Here is a 22,459-nt window from a genome sequence, read left to right on the forward strand (position 1 = left end):
GCGCTGTTGCAACACCCATCCATCCATCCATTTTCTACCGCTTATTCCCTTTCGGGGTCGCGGGGGACGCTGGCGCCTATCTCAGCTACAATTGGGCGGAAGGCAGGGTACACCCTGGACAAGTCGCCACCTCATCGCAGGGCCAACACAGATAGACAGACAACATTCACACTCACATTCACACACTAGGGCCAATTTAGTGTTGCCAATCAACCTATCCCCAGGTGCATGTCTTTGGAGGTGGGAGGACTTCATTCATAATTTAATCAAGTAAAAGGAACTTCTGTTTTTTACACCGTTACATATATATATATATATATATATATATATATATATATATATATATATATATATATATATATATATATAATAAAAAAAAAATTGATATGTTTTCCGATTAATCATTGTTGATGCATTTGAGTTGTTTCTAATCACCGAACAAACACACAAATGCATCAAAGTGCAGAAATTTACTGTAAAAAGTATTATTATGGAAATATACATAAATGTCCTGCATATTTATGATTTGTTCTCTTTGTCATAACTTCACAAATACACATAGACCAGTGGTTCTCAAATGGTGGTACGCGTACCCCTGGGGGTACTTGAAGGTATGCCAAGGGGTACGTGATATATTTTTTTTAAATATTCTAAAAATAGCAACAATTCAAAAATCCTTTGTAAATATATTTATTGAATAATCAACAAAATATGAATGTAAGTTCATAAACTGTGAAAAGAATCCCGGTCCCTGCACACCTGTCACTGTTGATTACTTCCTTATTTAAGCTCGCCTTTTCTGTTCACTCATTGTCGGATCCTAATTTGCCCACGCGCAACAGTGACGACTCTCATCCTTCTTCGTATGTATATTCTCGCTAGCTCTTACGCTCAGCCACTTTATATGCCAGCTTTCATGCTGAATGTTTTGTTTACTCTTTTGTGACCTCGTGCCAAGTTTTAGTTTTCCTTGTGTTTATCCTAACTTTCACGCTAGCGTCTTTTGTTTGCCTTTTCCCTTTACACCAGTGTTTTTGTTCCTAGCCTTTTATTATTTATTATTGCTGTGTTCTGCTTCGACGCATCCTCGGGAAAACAACACCCGAGGATGCCAAAGAAGAGTCCTCACAAAATATCAATCAATCAATCAATCAATGTTTACTTATATAGCCCTAAATCACTAGTGTCTCAAAGGGCTGCACAAACCACCACGACATCCTCGGTAGGCCCACATAAGGGCAAGGAAAACTCACACCCAGTGGGACATCGGTGACAATGATGACCCAGTGGGACGTCGGTGACAATGATGACTATGAGAACCTTAGAGAGGAGGAAAGCAATGGATGTCGAGCGGGTCTAACATGATACTGTGAAAGTACACAGTAAATTTACAGACACTACATTTTACAGGATGTCCCTAAACACACCTCGCATCCAAAATGGCTGCTTCAAACCATGTGGTTGATAAACCAGACTGCGCCTAGCCAAGCTAACATTAGCATCACAACAATAGGTGACGACAACAATGTGAACAACCAAACAAACACAGTGGCATGAAATATATTATTACCTAAATTGTAAGACTGTGAGTCCACTTGGGTCACGGGATTCTCTAAATAACACATCAACAATCACCACTTAGTTCACACAGTAAAAGTGTGTTATTGTCTTCAAAAATATCACTCTAAGAAGTTTTGGTCAATACCAATTAGCAAACCTTTTTATGTGTATGTAACAAAGTACTAATCAAAATATAAACAGTCAATATTCACTTATTAGTAATCAATCCCGGACAATACAAAAACGTGTCTCACCACTTTGGAGGCGTCACAGTTCTGAGCACATACCACTTCTCGCCAGCAACAGGCGCTGTTGCAACACTTCATTCATAATTTAATCAAGTAAAAGGAACTTCTGTTTTTTACACCGTTACAAAAATATATATATATAGAATTAAAAAAAAATTGATATGTTTTCCGATTAATCATTGTTGATGCATTTGAGTTGTTTCTAATCACCGAACAAACACACAAATGCATCAAAGTGCAGAAATTTACTGTAAAAAGTATTATTATGGAAATGTACATAAATGTGCTGCATATTTATGATTTGTTCTCTTTGTCATAACTTCACAAATACACATAGACCAGTGGTTCTCAAATGGGGGTACGCGTACCCCTGGGGGTACTCGAAGGTATGCCAAGGGGTACGTGATATATTTTTTTTAAATATTCTAAAAATAGCAACAATTCAAAAATCCTTTATAAATATATTTATTGAATAATCAACAAAATATGAATGTAAGTTCATAAACTGTGAAAAGAAATGCAACAATGTAATATTCAGTGTTGACAGATAGAGTTTTTGTGGACATGTTCCATAAATATTGATTAAAAAATTTAAGATTTTCTTTTATTTTTGTGAAGAAATGTTTAGAATGAAGATGATGAATCCAGATGGATCTCCATTACAATCCCTAAAGAGGGCACTTTAAGTTGATGATTACTTCTATGTGTAGAAATCTTTATTAATAATTGAATCACTTGTTTATTTTTCAACAAGTTTTTGGTTATTTTTTTATATATTTTTTCATATAGTTCGAGAAAGACCACTACAAATGAGCAATATTTCGCACTGTTATACAATTTAATAAATCAGAAACTGATGACATAGTGCTGCATTTTACTTGTTTTTTTCAACCAAAAATTATTTGCTCTGATTAGGGGGTACTTGAATTAAAAAAAATTTTCACAGGGGGTACATCACTGAAAAAAGGTTGAGAACCACTGACATAGACAATATTTACCCCTCAATATTAAGTGACAGTGCACGGGGTGTATTTCACGCACAAGGCCAGAAGAGGGCAGTGTTCACTACTGAATTGGACTTAAACTGGAGCAGACTGGAGAAAGCATGGATTTAAAAATTAAAGCTTTTTTTTCTTTCTTTCTTTCTTTCTTTCTGTATGAATTATAAACAACATACATCAATATTACTAACATCTTTCTTAGTACTTTTGTGGCATATACACATGTAAAAATGTAAATTGCTTGTACGGTCAATAAAGGTTTTATGATGGTGACACTTATTCAATTATTCATATTTCCATTTAGTCCTACAAGAAAAAAAAAACCTGTCAAAAATAAAATCCAGGTTACGGAGACACAAAACGGTCACAATTACAATTTATAGGTCAGAGGTCAAGGGTGACAGCCTTACACAAAGGCTGGTGGACGTCACCAAGCTCTTCCTCTTCCTTCCTTGGCGGCCACAATGACATCAAAAAGTGGGAACTCGCTCTTTTCTTTCTATTTCCTAAAAAACAAACAACAATAAGCAAACAGCTTTGATGGCTCCTTGGGGTAAAAGGAACAGTTTTGAATAATGAGTTGTAGAAATGCGTGACCTACCTTGTCCACCTTCATCAGCACAAACATGAAGCTGATTAATTATTCCAAAGTAAATCTAATGAACCAAAGTGGGAAAGATTTAATAACTGATTCTCAAACTGTGGTATGTGTACCACTCCATCTCGTGCAGGGGTGTCCCAACTTTTTCACTTGGGGGCCGGAATGGGCCAAAAATCCCGACATATGTGTATATATATATATATATATATATATATAAGTGAAGTGAATTATATTTATATAGCGCTTTTCTCAAGTGACTCAAAGCGCTTTACATAGTGACACCCAATATCTAAGTTACATTTAAACCAGTGTGGGTGGCACTGGGAGCAGGTGGGTAAAGTCTCTTGCCCAAGGACACAACGGCAGTAACTAGGATGGCACAAGCGGGAATCGAACCTGCAACCCTAAAGTTGCTGGCACGGCCACTCTACCAACCGAGCTACGCCGCCATATATATATATGTGTGTGTGTGTGCAGCTGAGATTAGCTCCAGCACCCCCCGCACCTCAAAAGGGACAAGCAGTGGAAAATAGATGGATGGATATATATATATATATATATATACATATACATATACACATACATGTACCACATATATATACAGTATATATATGCATATATATACATAATGTACATATATATGTAACCTATATATGTATACAAATAGGTTTATGTACTACACATATATGTACACATATACAGTACATACATAATATATAACCTACATATTTGTATAGATATAGGTTTATATGTATACATATATATGTATGTATACACATATATCAGTAAACATATATACATATACATACATATGTATGTATATACATTTACATAATAAATATATATATGTATATATACACATACTGTGTATATATATACATATATATGTGTACATATATAAACATTTTTATATACAAATATATATAACCTATATATTTAGATATAGGTTTATATATATACATATATATATGTATATATAAACACATATATGTATACATATACATACATAATATATATGTAAATATGTGTATATATATATATATATATCTGTGTGTGTGTGTGTGTGTGTACATATTATATTATTGTAATGGATATATAAGTAATATGATTGGATATTAAGATAATGTGAAAGTTCGACTCCTACCTTGTTTACTTCCGTAAAGACTTCCTTAAAGTTTTGTAATCAATCAATCAAATATCAAGCAGGTAAAATGCGCCAAACATGGATAAGTGGAGAGAGTCTTTTACATTTTCCCCAACATGTACTCGAATGGATTCAAATTGGTGTAAATTACTATTTCGAATGGTGCTTGGATGTTTTTTTAAATAATATCCACTAAGTTCAATGAGCAGGTTGTGTTATGTGCGTTGACCTCTATGTTAATTGCAATTTTGGTTTTGCACCATGACTAGGGAAGGTTGTTTGCATTGTGTCATATATGTAAATGCTGTGCTCATAGCACTATGTTTTCTCAGGGTCATTAATCTGTTTGACTCTCAATCTTGACAAGGTGGCGGCATATTTGAAATCGATTAGAAAATGTTTTATTGAATTTACGACGTCTCGCGGGCCAAATGGAAGACACCGGCTCGTTTGGACACCCCTGATCTAGTGGTATGCCGAAGAACCGCTTAATAAAGGGGTTAATGTCTTATCTTCCTATACATTCAAACACAGTGACACTGTTCAAACCGTGTGTAATGTTACAGTGGCCTAAAATATTAAATCTACTCGTTTAATAAAAGATCAGCCTTGTTTTGTAATTAATAAACTGCACTACTGTAATTTAACGTGGTTAACAAGGTTTTAATAAATTATACACATAAATAAAAAATATACAATAAAAAACATTTAATCTGCAAACACATGGGAAAAATTTGATAAATATTACTTTTTAAAAAAAAACTTTTTAAAAATAGTTACTTTTAAGAGGAACCATGGTATTTAAGTTAGGCAAGTAATATCTTAAACAAAGTAAAGACAATTGACATAAAGTCCATTGTTTATTTCCTCTGACTGCAACTTTTGTACAATTGAACATTTTTTCCCCTTTTTTTAAATTACGAGACCCATAAATCTTTTTTTTTTTTTTTTCAAATAATCCACTACAAAACGACAGTCACACTGTTAGAACAGTAGAAGAAATAAATCCTCAAAAAGGCACCACATTAACTTTTAGTGACAACATGGAAGGACCTGCAGCATTAAATCTTTTATTGTCCTTTTTTTTTTTTTCTTCACACTCCATCAGAGAACACTGAAATGTTACAAAGAGATGTGTTTGATTCTACATGGAAACAAAAACAACTTTTATATCAACAGGCGGTGGCTATAGATATGAAAACGGCCACAGGGGAGGAAAATAGCACATTGTCGCTGGAAAAGACAAAGAACCTTTTTTTTTTTTTTTTCTTTTTCTTTTTTTGCAAAGCTCTAATGCACCCCCTCCCCGAAAAACAAAACAATAAAGAGAACAAAGTGAAACAATTTAAAAAATAATAATTGGGCACCTTCTAAGATTAGGCTAAGATTAGGTGCTGAGGTAGACAAAACTATAACAATTCAAATCATCATCATAATAATAAAATAAAAAAACAACAACACAAAAACACTATATTTCTTAATTTTCTTAATAATACAGAGCGACTTGTGCGGTCGTTACAATGGAGGAGGAGCGAAGTTGCACAGACAAGCCAAAGACGACATAGAAAGAGAGGGAGGGAAAGAAAAAAAAAAAAGAAAAAAAAAAGCTGTTACGATTAAAAGTTTCGCAACGCTTGGTCCGACACGGCAAACTTGTTGGTCCTCAGTGCTAAGTTAGAAAAATACTTGGTGCTTTCTTTTTTTTACGTTTACATCTAACCCTCAATGGCATGTGAAATGGCAATTCAACCGGAAGGGGGAAAAAAGCACAAAAATTAAAACAAAAAAACTAAAAACAATAGTGCCAGCTCCGGGGGATGCCATGAGTCCCTCTTGTCCCACACCCCTTAAATGCATCATGTACAAAAATAACATTAAACATAAAAAACAAACAAAAAAAAGTACTTTATAGGCTCCTGTCTGTTTTGTTTTTTAAAACTCAATTGTTTCCAAGCGCATTATTGTTAGACAGCAAACCTGTTGCTGGTTTGAAGAACAAAAATAATTAAAAAAAAATGCATCAAGTGTCTTCTCATGCTGATTATTTAAAAAAGTCTTTTTCTAATAAATGTTTGCAGTCTTCAAGTTCGAATGCAATTCTCATAGCATAAACAGCCCTCAAATGGAAAACAAAATAAGGTCATGTACAGTGGGGCAAAAAAGTATTTAGTCAGCCAGCGATTGTGCAAGTTCTCCCACTTAAAATGATGACAGAGGTCTGTAATTTTCATCATAGGTACACTTCAACTGTGAGAGACAGAATGTGAAAAAAAAATCCATGAATTCACATTGTAGGAATTTCAAAGAATTTATTTGTAAATTATGGTGGAAAATAAGTTTTTGGTCAACCATTTAAAGCTCTCACTGATGGAAGGAGGTTTTGGCTTAAAATCTCACGATAGATGGCCCCATTCATTCTTTCCTTAACACGGATCAATCTTCCTGTCCTCTTAGCAGAAAAACAGCCCCAAAGCATGATGTTTCCACCCCCATGCGTCACAGTAGGTATGTTGTTCTTGGGATGCAACTCAGTATTCTTCTTCCTCCAAACACGACGAGTTGAGTTTATACCAAAATGGATACATGGACGATACAGCAGAGGATTGGGAGAATGTCATGTGGTCAGATGAAACCAAAATAGAACATTTTGGTATAAACTCAACTCGTGGTGTTTGGAGGAAGAAGAATACTGAGTTGCATCCCAAGAACACCACACCTACTGTGAAGCATGGAGGTGGAAACATCGTGCTTTGGGGCTGTTTTTTTTTTGCTAAGGGTACAGGACGATTGATCCGTGTTAAGGAAAGAATGAATGGGGCCATGTATCGTGAGATTTTGAGTCAAAACCTCCTTCCATCAGTGAGAGCTTTGAATGGTTGACCAAATACTTATTTTCCACCATCATTTACAAATAAATTCTTTAAAATTCCTACAATGTGAATTCCTGGATTTTTTTTCCCACATTCTGTCTCTCACAGTTGAAGTGTACCTATGATGAAAATTACAGACCTCTGTCATCATTTTAAGTGGGAGAACTTGCACAATCGGTGGCTGACTAAATACTTTTTTGCCCCACTGTATGAGTGTCATGACATCCCAAGGGTGCTGGCGTTTTATTTAGAAATTTTCTAGCAAAATGTTCACGTGAAAATACAGGTGGATTCTTTTTAGGCACACAAGAGGAACACGCAGGGGGAGGGAAGAACGACATCGATGCTGACGTGTTTATATTTTGTATCTTTTACCAACATAGAGAAAAAACAGTGGCATAGAATATAATTTTATTTTGATTAGTGCATTTTCCCACTAAAACACACACACACACGCGCGCACACACACACACACACACACACACAGTAGCGACACACTCCTTCACCCGCACGAAAAACCGTAGAAAACATTCAGAGTACGATGACGCGGTGAAGGGTCACGGGGTCACGAGAGTGTTGCATGGTGGGAGTGTCTTACTCTTCTTTGTTATTGTATTTGTGGGTGGAGTTACGACAAAAAAGCCCCGCCCCCTCGGGCTCACAGTGTTGGAGAGAGAATCCAATGGCAAGACATCAACAAAACGCGCCAACCATCCCTTCGTTTTGTTTTTTTTGTTTTTTTATATATAACTTCAAGTACAAAAAAACACAAAAATAATACGCCCACAGTCAAGTTTGATTGAGAAAACGGTGAATTATTGGTTGGCTATTTTTTTTTCTCTCTTCTTTGTCACATTAACGACGACAAAATAATAATTGGAAGAAAAAGGAAAAAAAGAAGGTGGTTAGATTCAGTCCTTCACCTACAATTGACATCCAGAAAGCAACACTTATTATTAATATTATTATTATTAATATTATTTGTATTCTTACAATATTTTTTACACCATTACCAAGAAGAGCAAGGCAACAAAAAATAAAAAAATAAGAGATTCACACCCAGGGAAAAAGACCAAAAATACAAATATTTGTGCCCTGCTTTAACTCTCCACAAAAAAAATAAAAAATAAAAAGACTTGACACGAAATACAAAAATATCACAATTTGATATCAAATTGCCTCCGTTGGCTCTTTTTTTTCCTCGTTGTTTTCTTTTGTTTGGATGATTTACTAAGAAACAAAAGATGACCGACATCCATCCGGTGCCTTCACATTACAAAACTATTCACATATGTTCAAGTTTCACTGCTTGGGTGCTTTCGTACGCCCTTGAACTGAGCACGAGTGCTTCCTCCTTTCCTCCATCGTCACTTTTAAGGCTTCCAACATTTTTTTTCTCGCCCCCTAAAACCCGACCCGACCTCTACTATCATCACCTTTTATGTACAATCATTTAAATCAACTTTTTCAGAGGAAAAAAAAAACATGAAGCATGACATGAAGTAGCAAGGATGGAAAAAAAAACCAAAACAAAAAAATGTGCTTTTTTTTTTGCCAGAAAATGAACTTAGAGAGGTAGCTTTTTTTTTGAGAACAACAACAACATCAACAAAAAAACAACCTTCCGACTCTTCAACAAACGGGATTAATAATAACAATAATAATACCAAGTTTGGTAACAATACACACACAAAAAAAAAATGAAACACTCATACTCACATAAGTCTCATCACTGCGGCACTTAAAAAAAATCACGCTGTGCAATGCATCTTTCCGACTCGACAAAAGGTGGGAAGTCCGAACTAAGAGATGAGGTCACAAAATGAGGTAATTCAAGTATGATGTGTCGGAGTTCACACGAGACAAACAAAAAAGGAGAAGAGGCGATGAAACCACAGAGAAAGAGTTGATTTAAGTCGTCTTTGTCGTCCAATCGGGGATTCCGACCCTCGCTTCCTTCCTGATGATGCCTTTAAGGGAAGTCGGGAATCCCCGGCTTCCTGCCCCGACACCGGCCGGGCGAGTCTTTCACGTTCCGACGTTCGCTACTTGGAGAGCGGCCTTACGGGTCCTGGCAAAAGCGTGTGGCGGTTAGTGTGAGATAACGAGCGTCCCCGGTCCTGTTACTGCCGGGCTTAACGAGCGTCCATCCAACAGAGACTGTTGTCGTGGTAACCTGTGCAATGAAGCCGTGATATGAGGAAGTACGATAATGGCGAAACGCAAAATATAAAATAAGTCAGCCTTTGGCCTCCTCGTGGGAGGGGGTCGGGGTGAAGGTACCTGGCGGTACCGGGAAGACCACGGATGAGTGGCGGCGGGTAAGGAGCGGGGGAGTGGGGGGAAAAACAAAGCAGCACGAAACCCCCCCACCCCCCCTCCCGGCCCCCGTTCCCAACAATCAACCGAACTAACGAGTTCAAGGACTTTTACTGCATATTCCCAACGCCTCCTCTGCTGATTCTCAGGGGCTATCGAGGAAAAACCAGGAACATTCCAGTTTATGACCGGGACTCTCCACTTTTCAAGGAAGGACCAATTTTATTTTGGTGCGGAATTGTTGTAAGGGCACTTTTAGACCTGGTCCTAGGATTCTAACGATTCTAACGATCCTAGGCGGATAGTCAGAATCAAAGATTTTGAAGATCGGAAGATGATAAGAAGTAAGATTTGTTGAAGGAAGAACCAATTTTATTTTGGTGCGGAATTCTTTTTGTAAGGGAACTTTTAGACCTGGTCCTACTTAATCAAGGATTCTAACGATCCTAAGAGGATAACACTTGATCCAAATTTGAGTTGTTCAACTTGGCGAAGGTCGCAGTCAATGAAGTCCACCAAGGAGGTTGTGATCATGTGAACAGGAACCAGAACAGGAACTTTCATAAGTTTTGAGGCGCTACGCAAAAACAACTTTTTGAGTAAAGTGGTAGAAGATCCAGTTCCATTTTGGTGCTGAATTGGAATCCTTGTTGTGAGGATAATTTTTGGCATTTTCCTTTTGAATCACAGAGTCAAAGAGTTTGAAGATCGGAATATGATAAGAAGTACGATTTGTTGAAGGAAGAACGATTTTTATTTTGGTGCGGAATTTTTGTTGTAAGGGAACTTTTAGACCTGGTCCTGCTTAATCAAGGATTCTAACGATCCTAAGAAGATAAGATTTGATCCAAAATTGAGTCGTTCAACTTGACAAAGGTCTCCAGTCAATGTGGTCCACCAAGGAGGTTGTGGTCATGGGAACAGGTACCGGAACACAAGCTTTGAAGGAAGAACCAATTTTATTTTGGTGCGGAATTCTTGTTGTAAGGGCACTTTTAGACCTGGTCCTACTTAATCAAGGATTGTAACGATCCTAGGCGGATAGTCAGAATCAAGAATTTTGAAGATCGGAAGATGATAAGAAGTACGATTTGTTGAAGGAAGAACCAATTTTATTTTGGTGCGGAATTCTTGTTGTAAGGGAACTTTTAGACCTGGTCCTACTTAATCAAGGATTCTAACGATCCTAAGAGGATAACATTTGATCCAAATTTGAGTTGTTCAACTTGGCGAAGGTCGCAGTCAATGAAGTCCACCAAGGAGGTTGTGATCATGTGAACAGGAACCAGAACAGGAACTTTCATAAGTTTTGAGGCGCTGCGCAAAAACAACTTTTTGAGTAAAGTGGTAGAAGATCCAGTTCAATTTTGGTGCCGAATTGGAATCCTTGTTGTGAGGATAATTTTTGGCATTTTCCTTTTGAATCACAGAGTCAAAGAGTTTGAAGATCGGAATATGATAAGAAGTACGATTTGTTGAAGGAAGAACGATTTTTGTTTTGGTGCGGAATTTTTGTTGTAAGGGAACTTTTAGACCTGGTCCTACTTAATCAAGGATTCTAACGATCCTAAGAAGATAAGATTTGATCCAAAATTGAGTCGTTCAACTTGACAAAGGTCTCCAGTCAATGTGGTCCACCAAGGAGGTTGTGGTCATGGGAACAGGAACCGGAACACAAGCTTTGAAGGAAGAACCAATTTTATTTTGGTGCGGAATTCTTGTTGTAAGGGCACTTTGAGTCCTGGTCCTACTTAATCAAGGATTCTAACGATCCTAAGAGGATAAGATTTGATCCAAATTTGAGTTGTTCAACTTGGCGGAGGTCTGCAGTCAATGTAGTCTACCAAGCAGGTTGTGGTCATGTGAACAGGAACCGGAACAGGAACTTTCATATGTGTAGAGGCGCTACGCAAAAACAACTTTTTGAGTAAAGTTGGATTGAAGAACCAGTTAAATTTTGGTGCCGATTTGGAATTCTTGTTGTGAGGATACTTTTTGGAATTTTCCTTTTGAATCACCGAGTCAAAGAATTCGACGATCGGAACATTATAAGAAGTACGATTTGTTGAAGGAAGAACCAATTTTATTTTGGTGCGGAATTCTTGTTGTAAGGGCACTTTTAGACCTGGTCCTACTCAATCAAGGATTGTAACGATCCTAAGAGGATAAGATTTGATCCAAATTTGAGTCGTTCAACTTGGCGAAGGTCTGCAGTCAATGTAGTCCACCCAGGAGGTTGTGGTCATGTGAACAGGAACCGGAACAGGAAGTTTCATATGTTTATAGGTGCTACGCAAAAACAACTCTTTGAGTAATGTGGTAGAAGATAAATGTTAAATTTTGGTGCTGATTTGGAATTTTTGTTGTGAGGATACTTTTTGGCATTTTCCTTTTGAATCACAGAGTCAAAGAGTTTGAAGATCGGAAGATGATAAGAAGTACGATTTGTTGAAGGAAGAACCAATTTTATTTTGGTGCGGAATTCTTGTTGTAAGGGCACTTTTAGACCTGGTCCTACTTAATCAAGGATTCTAACGATCCTAAGAGGATAAGATTTGATCCAAATTTGAGTTGTTCAACTTGGCGAAGGTCGCAGTCAATGAAGTCCACCAAGGAGGTTGTGATCATGTGAACAGGAACCAGAACAGGAACTTTCATATGTTTTGAGGCGCTGCGCAAAAACAACTTTTTGAGTAAAGTGGTAGAAGATCCAGTTCAATTTTGGTGCCGAATTGGAATCCTTGTTGTGAGGATAATTTTTTGGCATTTTCCTTTTGAATCACAGAGTCAAAGATTTTGACGATCGGAAGATGATAAGAAGTACGATTTGTTGAAGGAGGAACTAATATTATTTTGGTGCGGAATTCTTGTTGTAAGGGCACTTTTAGACCTGGTCCTACTTAATCAAGGATTCTAACGATCCTAGGAGGATCGTCAGAATCAAAGATTTTGAAGATCGGAAGATGATAAGAAGTACGATTTGTTGAAGGAAGAACCAATTTTATTTTGGTGCGGAATTGTAGGGGCACTTTTAGACCTGGTCCTACTTAATCAAGGATTCTAACGATCCTAAGAGGATAAGATTTGATACAATTTTAACCAAATCGGATTTGGTTTAGGTCCGCTGTCAGTTGTGGTGACAATGTGGTCCACCAAGAAGGTTGTGGTTATGTTCAAACAAGAACATAAACATTGATCCGTTTTGCATGCGCTACGCAAAAAAACACTTCACCGATTTTGACAAAACTTGGCAAAAAGGTTGAACATAAATTAAGGAAGAGTCCATTGAATTTTGGTGCAGATACGGAATTCTTGTTTTAAGGGCACTTTTAGACATTTTCATTCTCAGTGGGTAGCCGAGTTAATAATCCATGGATCCTACAGGGATAATTTAGGCGTATGATTAGTATGTCAAGCATTTCTAAAGATGTTCAATTTAATCCAACTTTGACCTTGGTTGAGGTCTGGCCTTCCAGTGGTCACCACCAAAAAGTTGGAACATAAACCGACCAGGAACAGGAACTTTGCGTGAAAAGGTGGGACAAAATCAAAGAATAATTAATTACGTTTTGGTATAGATACGAATAAGACATTTTTGTTGTAAGGGCACTTAAACATTTTCATTTTTTTTTTTTTCATCACCGAGTGAATGAAACGAGCGACTTACTGAAGAAAATTAAGGCGTGTGTAAAAGTATTTGATGCACAATTTGTTTGAGTGATATTCTCATCCACTAAAGAGGTTGCGTTGTGTTTCAACAAGGACAGAACAGGAAGAAAAAGTAAAATTTGTTCATAAGCACTCTGTCTATTGTTAACTATGCAAAAACTGTTTCGTTGATTTCCGCAAAACTTGGCATAAAGGTGGAACACGGGTCAGGGAAGAACAAACTCAAATTTGGTATGGATATGATTGAAGCAGTTCAAATCGGCCTTGGTGGAAGTCCACAGACGGTTGCAGAGACAAGTAGTTTGTGCTTATGTTTTAACAGGAACAGGAACTTGGATCTGTTTGTACGCGCTACGCAAAAACGACTTCAGCGATTTCAACAAAACTTGGCGTAAAGGTGGAACATAAATGAAGGAAGACTCAATTGAATTTTGGTGAAGATACAGAATGACTACACTGAATTCTTATTGTAAGGGCACTTTTACACATTTTGCTTCTGAAACAAATACATGAAATTTAGACGAACGTAAGAGGAAGGGTTGTGTATCAAAATTGATCATTTGACCCGAAGTCGGAGTTCCGCTCCGTACGGAGTGACGTTCTAGTTACCGACGCACAGGAAATTGGGGTTTTGTTTGAACACGATCTGAAAGTATGTTTTTTTGTGGGTGATTCAGTTTTCTTTTTTTGCCGACTACACAAAAACGAATCGACTGATTATGACAAAACTTTGCATAAAGGTAGGACGTAGGCCGAGGAAGAACAAACTAAATTTTGGTGCGGCTAGGCGCAAGAGAGCGTATCCGGGGGTTGTTGTTGTAAGGGCACTTTCTTGACATTTTCCTTAAACCTTTCAGTGAATAATGCATGAACACTTTTTTTAAGCAGGATAAACAACAAAACATTTTAAGAGATTACCACAAAACTTTGTGGAGGGGGGGGGCGGAGCACGGAGCTCAGAATATACGATAACATTTTTTTTTTTTTGGCGGTATTTCCAGAGATTTTCTCTAAATTTATAGCGTCTATCATAGAAAGTACACAACTCAAAATCCCCCGGTCTCTGCCGAGAGACGTTCTTAGTTGCCGACTGCAACTACGACAAACACAAAGCGGTCCATCACTGTGATGAACTTCTTAAGATTCACTTTTTTTTTTAATGTGACGGCTAATGGAAGCGGACGACGACGACCACGAAGGAATCTACCACCAGTTTGCTGGCGGTTCAGATAGCCCTTGAGAATCTGCCGACACTGCTAGCAGCAACGCCTCCATGCCAACCTGAAATAATAACACAGTAACAACACAAAGTGGGGCAATGACCCGATGATTCCGAACTAAACGGCGGACGCGTCTCCTTGACCAACCTTCCTTTTTGTCGTCGTTTTGCCGCTTTCGCAAGACAAGTCTTTGGACGCTTCCACGTCTTCGATACATTCTCCTCCTCCAACCCCCCTCCATCCAAGCCCATTCCGCCACCTCTCTTCTCCAAAGCCCCTCTCAGACGTAGCAGAGGTACAGGTAGGTCTTCTCTATGCGCCAGTCAGGGGGGACGTCTTCGGGCTTGTGGCCCTTCATGTGCTTCTGCATGGCCGACAGGCTGGGGCAGTACTCCAGGCAGATGGTGCATTGGTAGGGCGAGGCGCCGTTGTGGGTGCGCAGGTGCTTGATCATGGCCGAGTAGTCCCTGGATCGCTGGTGGCACAGCTTGCACTCGAATGGCTTCTCACCTGGGGAGCCACGGGGAAGACAGCCGTTAGCGTAAGCAGCGCGACAAGCGGACATGTTAATAAGCATGTGGGAAAGGGGTATAAACACCAGGCGCTGTGGATCTTCGAGCACCACACCACACGATCCGATTCAGAACCAATTCTCGATTCAAAACGATTCCCAATTGAAAAATCTATACTTTTCAACAGGGGCGTCACTAGACCTAATACTGTATTGGGGCACACCTGGGGCACAAAAATTTCATGTGCGCGCAAGCAAAAACATTTTTTGCACTTATTTATCATAAAAAATACATAAATAGTGCTTTAAACTATGAAATCATATCAGATTATGTTGTATGGATCTTTGATTAACCACCTGAAATTAACTAATGCATTTGACCTACTTGTGCACTTTTTTACTCCAGACTTCTAAACTGCTACTGGTAAAAGCAAAAAGGAAGAGCAATGAATGTTTTTGAAATATATATTGCAGTAATCATCTGCAAATTTAACATCTACAAAAGTAAAACAAAAAATAAAGCACCCCTACATCTCTGGGTTCTTTTATATTATTTAATTTCCATTAATGGTAATGTGGCTAATCCTATTTCAAGTACACAAAACTATAAAATATACACAAAACAATAAAGCCATAGTAGTAAAATAAATGAACAACTGTTGTGTGTCTGTTCAGGGAATCATTTTCTGAGAAGTAAACTGTAACGTCTGCTTTTCATTTTTGCAAAGTGGCCAATCACTCTGGACAGACATGGAAATATTACAGTAACTGTTATACAGTTGACCAGTGGTTCCCAACTGCTGGGTCCTGACATAAAAGTGGATTGTGTGTCATTTTCAGTGAGTCGCAGTCAGATGTGTGCATGAAAAAAAAAAAAGTTTAGGGAGAAAAAAATCAAACTGTGGCAACAAAACCAGATTATTTTAGCCTTTTTTCTAGTGACTATTAGTGAGTATTTTAGCAAAAGGCAAACCGACTAACAAGTTGGAGGAGGACTCAGGACAGACATGGAAATATATTTAAAAAAAAATCTAAATGGGGCAACAAAAACCCGATATTTTTAGCCATTTTTCTGAAAACAAATACAGAAATGTTACTATTTTTTCTGGAAACAAAACCAGATGCTTTAGCTGTAGCCATTTTTTTGGTGACAAAACAAGATTATTTTAGTCAAAGTCACACCGATTAACAAGACAAGTCTACTGTGCTATTTTTCTGTGAAATAAACTTGAATGATTTAAAAATTGGCTTACGACTTGATGATATGGAAAAAAAAAATTTCTTCCTGAAGATAAATCATTTGAGAAGCACTCAACTCACACACGCTTACTCCAAATCATCATTGATGCAGAACCAGCAGACAATAACCAACATTATGTTTCATGTTCATTGGAAATTCCCCCGACAGCTCGTACAGCAAATGAATGTTTGTCTTGATACAAGGATGAACGTTAGCTAACTTAGCATCAACTTAAACAATGATGTTGCCTAGCTAGCTAGGACTTCACTTACATCTCTCATTCCTGCTGCGGGCGCATAACTTTCTGATATCTATCTAGAAGTTACAGTTTGAGTCAAATCAACATCAACATATTGTAATTAACAAATTGTTGTTGGCTAACGTCACCTACCACACGCAGTGATTCGTAGCCCCTCTCTCTCTCTCTCTCTCAACCGAAGTCTCGATCAACACGTGAATGAATTACCATATTAATTAGCCATGTGCTCATTGTTAGTGGAGTGAATACAGTAGCAATCAATTACCATACTAAGTAGTATGTGCGCTGTTGTCTATGTTATGTAGACTTAAAACTCTGAAGCGTTTTTTTTTTTTTATTGGTGAAATTTTTACTGGGGCACTGCAGATCAACAGTGGGGCACGTGCCCCAGTGAAATATGTCTGGCGACGCCCCTGCTTTTCAATAACACTGGGCGCCAGTTCTATGAATAACTCCATTGCTCTATAAAATAGATAAACAGCTCTGATCAATTTCTATATTACTTAAAAGAAAACAAAAAAATACTTTAAAAATAATTATAGTTATTTGTGACTTTACCAATAAGTAATTGAATTACAAACATAATAATTTTTAATTTATTACGAAGGAAAGTAATGTGTTATTTCATTAAAAAAAAAATATATAGATAAAAAAGGTAAAATATCTGGTATATGCAATTGAGAGACGTTTCATGAGAGCAGAGTGTGAGAATATTTTATCATACACTATATTGTAAAAAGTATTTGGTTACCTATCCAAATGATGAGAATCTGGTGTCCAAAACACTTGGTCTGATGTATAAAATCAAGCGCTTAGGCATCTTCGTCTTTTAGCAAAGGTAAAACCGTTTTTATCTTTTAACCTTTTTGAACAATTCCTGCATGCTTTTATTTCAAGTCGCCTGGACTACTACAATGCACTTTATCCTAGCATTAGCCAAAAAGCTCTCTCCCGGTTGCAGTTAGTCCAGAACGCAGCAGCATGACTTTTAACAGGGGCCAAGAAAGAGTTTGCACTGGCTCCCTGTTCAGTTTAAAATTGATTTTAAAACCTTGCTCTTTGTTTTTAAAGCTGTACATGGACTGGCACCTTATTATATCTCGGACCTTATCCAAACTTACAATCTCTGAGGTCCGAGAGCCAGCTCCAGCTTGTGGTGCCCAAGACCAGACTTAAAACTAGGGGAGACAGGGCCTAAGCCCTGGAACACTCTGCCACTCCATATTCGAACTTCTCCCACAGTGGAATGTTTTAAGTCTGGTCTTAAGACCCATTTCTATTCTCTGGCCTTTAACACTATACGTGAGTTGTGTGGTCCTCTGTTTCCCTCTGTGCTTTAAAATGTTGATTTCTATTTACAGTTTTAATTGATTTCACCCTTAAAAATAGTTTTTAATCATATTTATTTTCTATTGTTTTTATATTGGTTTTATATGTATTTATTTTTATTTTTTGTTTTTATTCAGTCATTGGTAGAGCTCAGGATAGTTTTTGAAGGTTTTTTTTAATATTGTTGTGCAGCACTTTGGAAACATTTTGTTGTTTAAATGTGCTGTATAAATAAAGTGGATTGGATTGGATTTTATTGTAGACTGTTTCTACAAACATTTGTAAAAGGATGGGCCGCTCTCAGTTATTTCCAGCATGGAACTGTCATAAGACGCCACCTGTGTAACAAATCCAGTCGTGAAGTTTCCTCTCTCCTAAATATTCCAAAGTCAATTTTTTTATAAGAACAGTGAAGAGTTTGGGAACAACAGCAACTCAGCCACCAAGTGGTAGGCCACCTAAACTGACAAGAGAGGGGTCAGTGGATGCTGAAGCGCATAGTGCAAAGACTTTTGCTACAGAGCTCCGAACTTCACGTGACTTTCCAATTAGCCCACGTACAGTACGCAGAGAGCTTCATGGAATGGCTTTCCATGGCCGGGCAGCTGAGTCTAAGCCATACATCACCAAGTCCAATGCAAAGCGTGGGATGCAGTGGTGTAAAGCACGTCGCCACTGGACTCTAGAGCAGTGGAGACGTCTTCTCTGGACTGATGAATCACGCTTTTCCATCTGGCAATCTGATGGACGAGTCTGGGTTTGGAGGTTGCCAGGAGAACGCTACAATTCGGACTGCTTTGTGTGAAATTTGGTGGAGGAGGAATTATGGTGTGGGGTTGTTTTTCAGGAGTTGGGCTTGGCTCCTTAGTTCCAGTGAAATCAACTTTGAATACTCCAGGATACCAAAGTTTTTTATTGAATATAAATGAAGGAAACTGTTGAAAAATAATATGCATCTTTACCCAGTTTTGCACCAAAACTGCTTTTGTTTACTGTACAGCAGATATGATCATCTACATCAGAGGTGTCAAACTCATTTTAGCTCAGGGGCCGCAAGGCGGAAAATCTGTGCACACGCCGGCCGGACTCTTATAATCATGGCATTAAAAAAAAAAACACAACTTGAGATTGTTTTCTTTAAAAAAAAAAAAAAAACACATTCTGAAAATATTACAATAAAAATAAAGAAAAAAAACTACCGGGGCAGCGGTGAAGTTTAGATCCATGAAGGAAAGAAGAAAGTGAATGAACGTTTATAACTGAATACATTTACATATGCATAAAATATATTTTCTTTTGTATTATGTTTTTAATTAATTAAGTAACGTTTATGACAACCTTCTTCCAAAACACAATATAGAATGTGAGCTACAACAGGATAACGAATACGTTTATCATTTGTTTTCAAAACGCTTACAAAAAAGTGGGACCCCAAAAATGTACTGTGGGACCCCATTTTTTATGACTTGATGGGGTCCCTGGGACCCCATTTAGAAAATTCCTAGCGCCAAAATTGACGGGGTATCGGTGCGTGCAAAGCAGCAGCAGGCGGCCGTGGCCTGCGGTCCGGTTCTAATACTAGTCAAATATCATCCCGGGGGCCACAGATAATTCATTGGGGCCTTGACTTTGACACCCCTGATCTACATTAACAATATGATTTCCCTGAGTAGCTGGACAGGAAAAATTGTGAAAAAAAAAAAAAAAACTTGTTTAAAAAAACGTTTTAGTTTTTTTTTTAAATCGTTCAAATAATAAAGGCCATTATTTTTCTAACATCCCTAATAAAGAGTTGGGCTAAACAGACATGAACACTGCAATGGCCAACCGATGAAAGGTTGTACAATGTTTCCACTGAGCAGTAAAGCTGGCGCATCTGGAAACATTTTGTTATGTTACAGCCTTAATCCAAAATGTAATACATCCAATTGTGTCCTCAGAATTCTACACACAATACCCAATGATGACAACATGATGTTTTCAATTTTAATTTTATTTATTAACTTAATTTAATTTTGTATTTATTTGTGTTTTTTTTTGTTTAGATATTTTTGCAAATGTATTACAAATGACAAACCAAGAAATCACAAGTACCTAAGTATGCCACCCGCGTTATTTTTCTGAACGCGGACATCGGTAAAAATTATTCGGTTCTAATACTGATCAAATATCATCCCGGGGGCCACAGATAATTCATTGGGGCCTTGACTTTGACACCCCTGATCTACATCAACAATATGATTGCCTGAGTAGCTGGATAGGAGAAATTGAAAAAAAAAAAATTAACTTGTTTAAAATTTTTTTTTTAAATATATATTTTTTAAATCGTTAAATTAATAAAGGCCAATATTCCGAAAATATATTTTTTTAACATCCCTAATAAAGAGTTGGGCTAAACAGGCATGAACACTGCGATGGCCAACCGATGAAAGGTTGTACAATGTTTCCACTGAGCAGTAAAGCTGGCGCATCTGAAAATATTTTGTTATGTTACAGCCTTAATCCAAAATGTAATACATCCAATTGTGTCCTCAAAATTCTACACAAAATACCCGAGATAGATAGATAGATTAATAAAGTACATTATTGATCTATCTATCTATCTTGGGTATTATGTGTAGATCAATAAAGTACTGTATTGATCTATATATCTATCTATCTTGGGTATTGTGTGTAGATTTTTGAGGACACAATTGGATGTATTACATTTTGGATTATGATGACAATGTGGTATTTTAATTTATTATTAATTTAATCTAATTTTGTATTTATTTGTAATTTTTTTTTGTGATATTTATGCAAATGTATGAAAAATAACAAACTAAGAAATCACAAGTACCTAAGTATGCCACCCGCGTTATTTTTCTGAACGCGGACAGCGGGAAAAATTATTCGGTTCTAATACTAATTAAATATCATCCCGGGGGCCACAGATAATTCATTGGGGCCTTGACTTTGACACCCCTGATCTACATCAACAATATGATTGCCTGAGTGCTTGGACAGGACAATTTGAAAAAAAAAAAAAAACAAAAAAAAACTTGTTTAAAAAAAATATATATATTTTTTAAAATCGTTACAAATAATGAAGGTAATTATTACGAAAAATATATTTTTTTAACATCAATAGTTGGGCTAAACAGGCACGAACACTGCAATGGCCAACCAATGAAAGGTTGTACAATGTTTCCACTGAGCAGTAAAGCTGGCGCATCTGGAAACATTTTGTTATGTTACAGCCTTAATCCAAAATGTAATACATCCAATTGTGTCCTCAAAATTCTACACACAATACCCAATGATGACAATGTGATTTTTTTTCAATTTTAATTTTATTTATTAGTTAAATTTAATTTGTATGTATTTGTATTTTTTTAATCATTATTATTTTTTTTTACATATTTTTGAAAATGTATTTAAAATAACAAACGAAGAAATCACAAGTTTCTAAGTATGCCACCCGCGTTATTTTTCTGAAAGCAGCCATCGGTAAAAATTATTCGGTTCTAATACTAATCAAATATCATCCTGGGGGCCACAGATAATTCATTAAGGCCTTGACTCTGACACCCCTGATCTACATAAACATTATGATTGCCTGAGTGCCTGGACAGGACAATTTGAAAAAAAAAAAAAAACAACAACATTTTTTTTTAGTTTTTAAAAAACCCATTACAAATAATAAAGGCTATTATTCCGAAAATATATATATTTTTAACATCAATAGTTGGGCTAAACAGACACGAACACTGCGATGGCCAACCGATGAAAGGTTGTACAAAGTTTCCACCGAACAGTAAAGCTGGCGCATCTGGAAACATTTTGTTATGTTACAGCCTTAAACCAAAATGTAAAGCATCCAATTGTGTCCTCAAAATTCTACACACAATACCCAATCATAACAATGTGATTTTTTTCCAACTTTAATTTTATTTATTAATTTAATTTATTTTTTGGAGGTATTTTTGCAAATGTATTAAAAATAAACTAAGAAATCCCAAATACTCAAGTATGCCACCCGCGTTATTTTTCTGAACGCGGCCATCGGTAAAAATTATTCAGTGTCCAGTCCAACTCATTCATCGATCAACCAGGAGGCGGATCCATGTTGTCAAATCATACATCAAAGAGCAGAACACGTTTAAAATCAACAATGGTCGCCTCGCTAACGATCCGCACACTCCGGCGGCTACGGCGTAAGTCAGACATGTAAATGGCGACCTTTTGCCGGTGGCATTTGAGACGTGCTGTCGGAAGCCATCAGGCCTCGACGCGAAGGCGTCGCCCTCCCCCTGTTTGACCTTGACCCCGCCCTGCAGCCAATAAACGCAGACAGCTGTTGATATTGATAACCAGACTGTAAACAAGGTGGCCTCACGTAAGCGGCCAATAATGAATTGCAAATGCACCCGCGTGTCTCCGGCACAGGTATTGATCCGCCATTGGCAGTGGTCCGTACAAAAGGGGGGGAGGGGGAGCGTCAATGAT

The 22,459-nt window shown here is 37.4% G+C and overlaps 1 protein-coding gene across 2 annotated transcripts in view; it reads right to left on the reverse strand.

Annotated features, from left to right (window-relative positions):
• Positions 1-5,610: 5,610 nt before the first annotated feature.
• The window catches only part of zbtb16a (zinc finger and BTB domain containing 16a), a 408,749-nt gene continuing 391,900 nt past the window's right edge, over positions 5,611-22,459 (reverse strand). The window contains exons 7-8 of one of the 2 annotated variants that reach the window (XR_009806577.1): positions 10,158-15,142; positions 5,611-10,004 (exon numbers count right to left, since the gene is read on the reverse strand). Coding sequence is in view for 1 of the 2 variants with exons in the window: in XM_061898987.1 (XP_061754971.1) it covers positions 14,913-15,142 (230 nt within the window). In the remaining variant the exon portion in view is untranslated. Of the gene's footprint in view, positions 15,143-22,459 lie in introns of both variants that reach the window. The other variant, XM_061898987.1, reaches the window with a different exon arrangement.

The sequence above is a fragment of the Nerophis ophidion genome, linkage group LG04 (genome assembly GCF_033978795.1).
Source record: "Nerophis ophidion isolate RoL-2023_Sa linkage group LG04, RoL_Noph_v1.0, whole genome shotgun sequence".
Taxonomy (NCBI): Eukaryota; Metazoa; Chordata; class Actinopteri; order Syngnathiformes; family Syngnathidae; genus Nerophis; species Nerophis ophidion.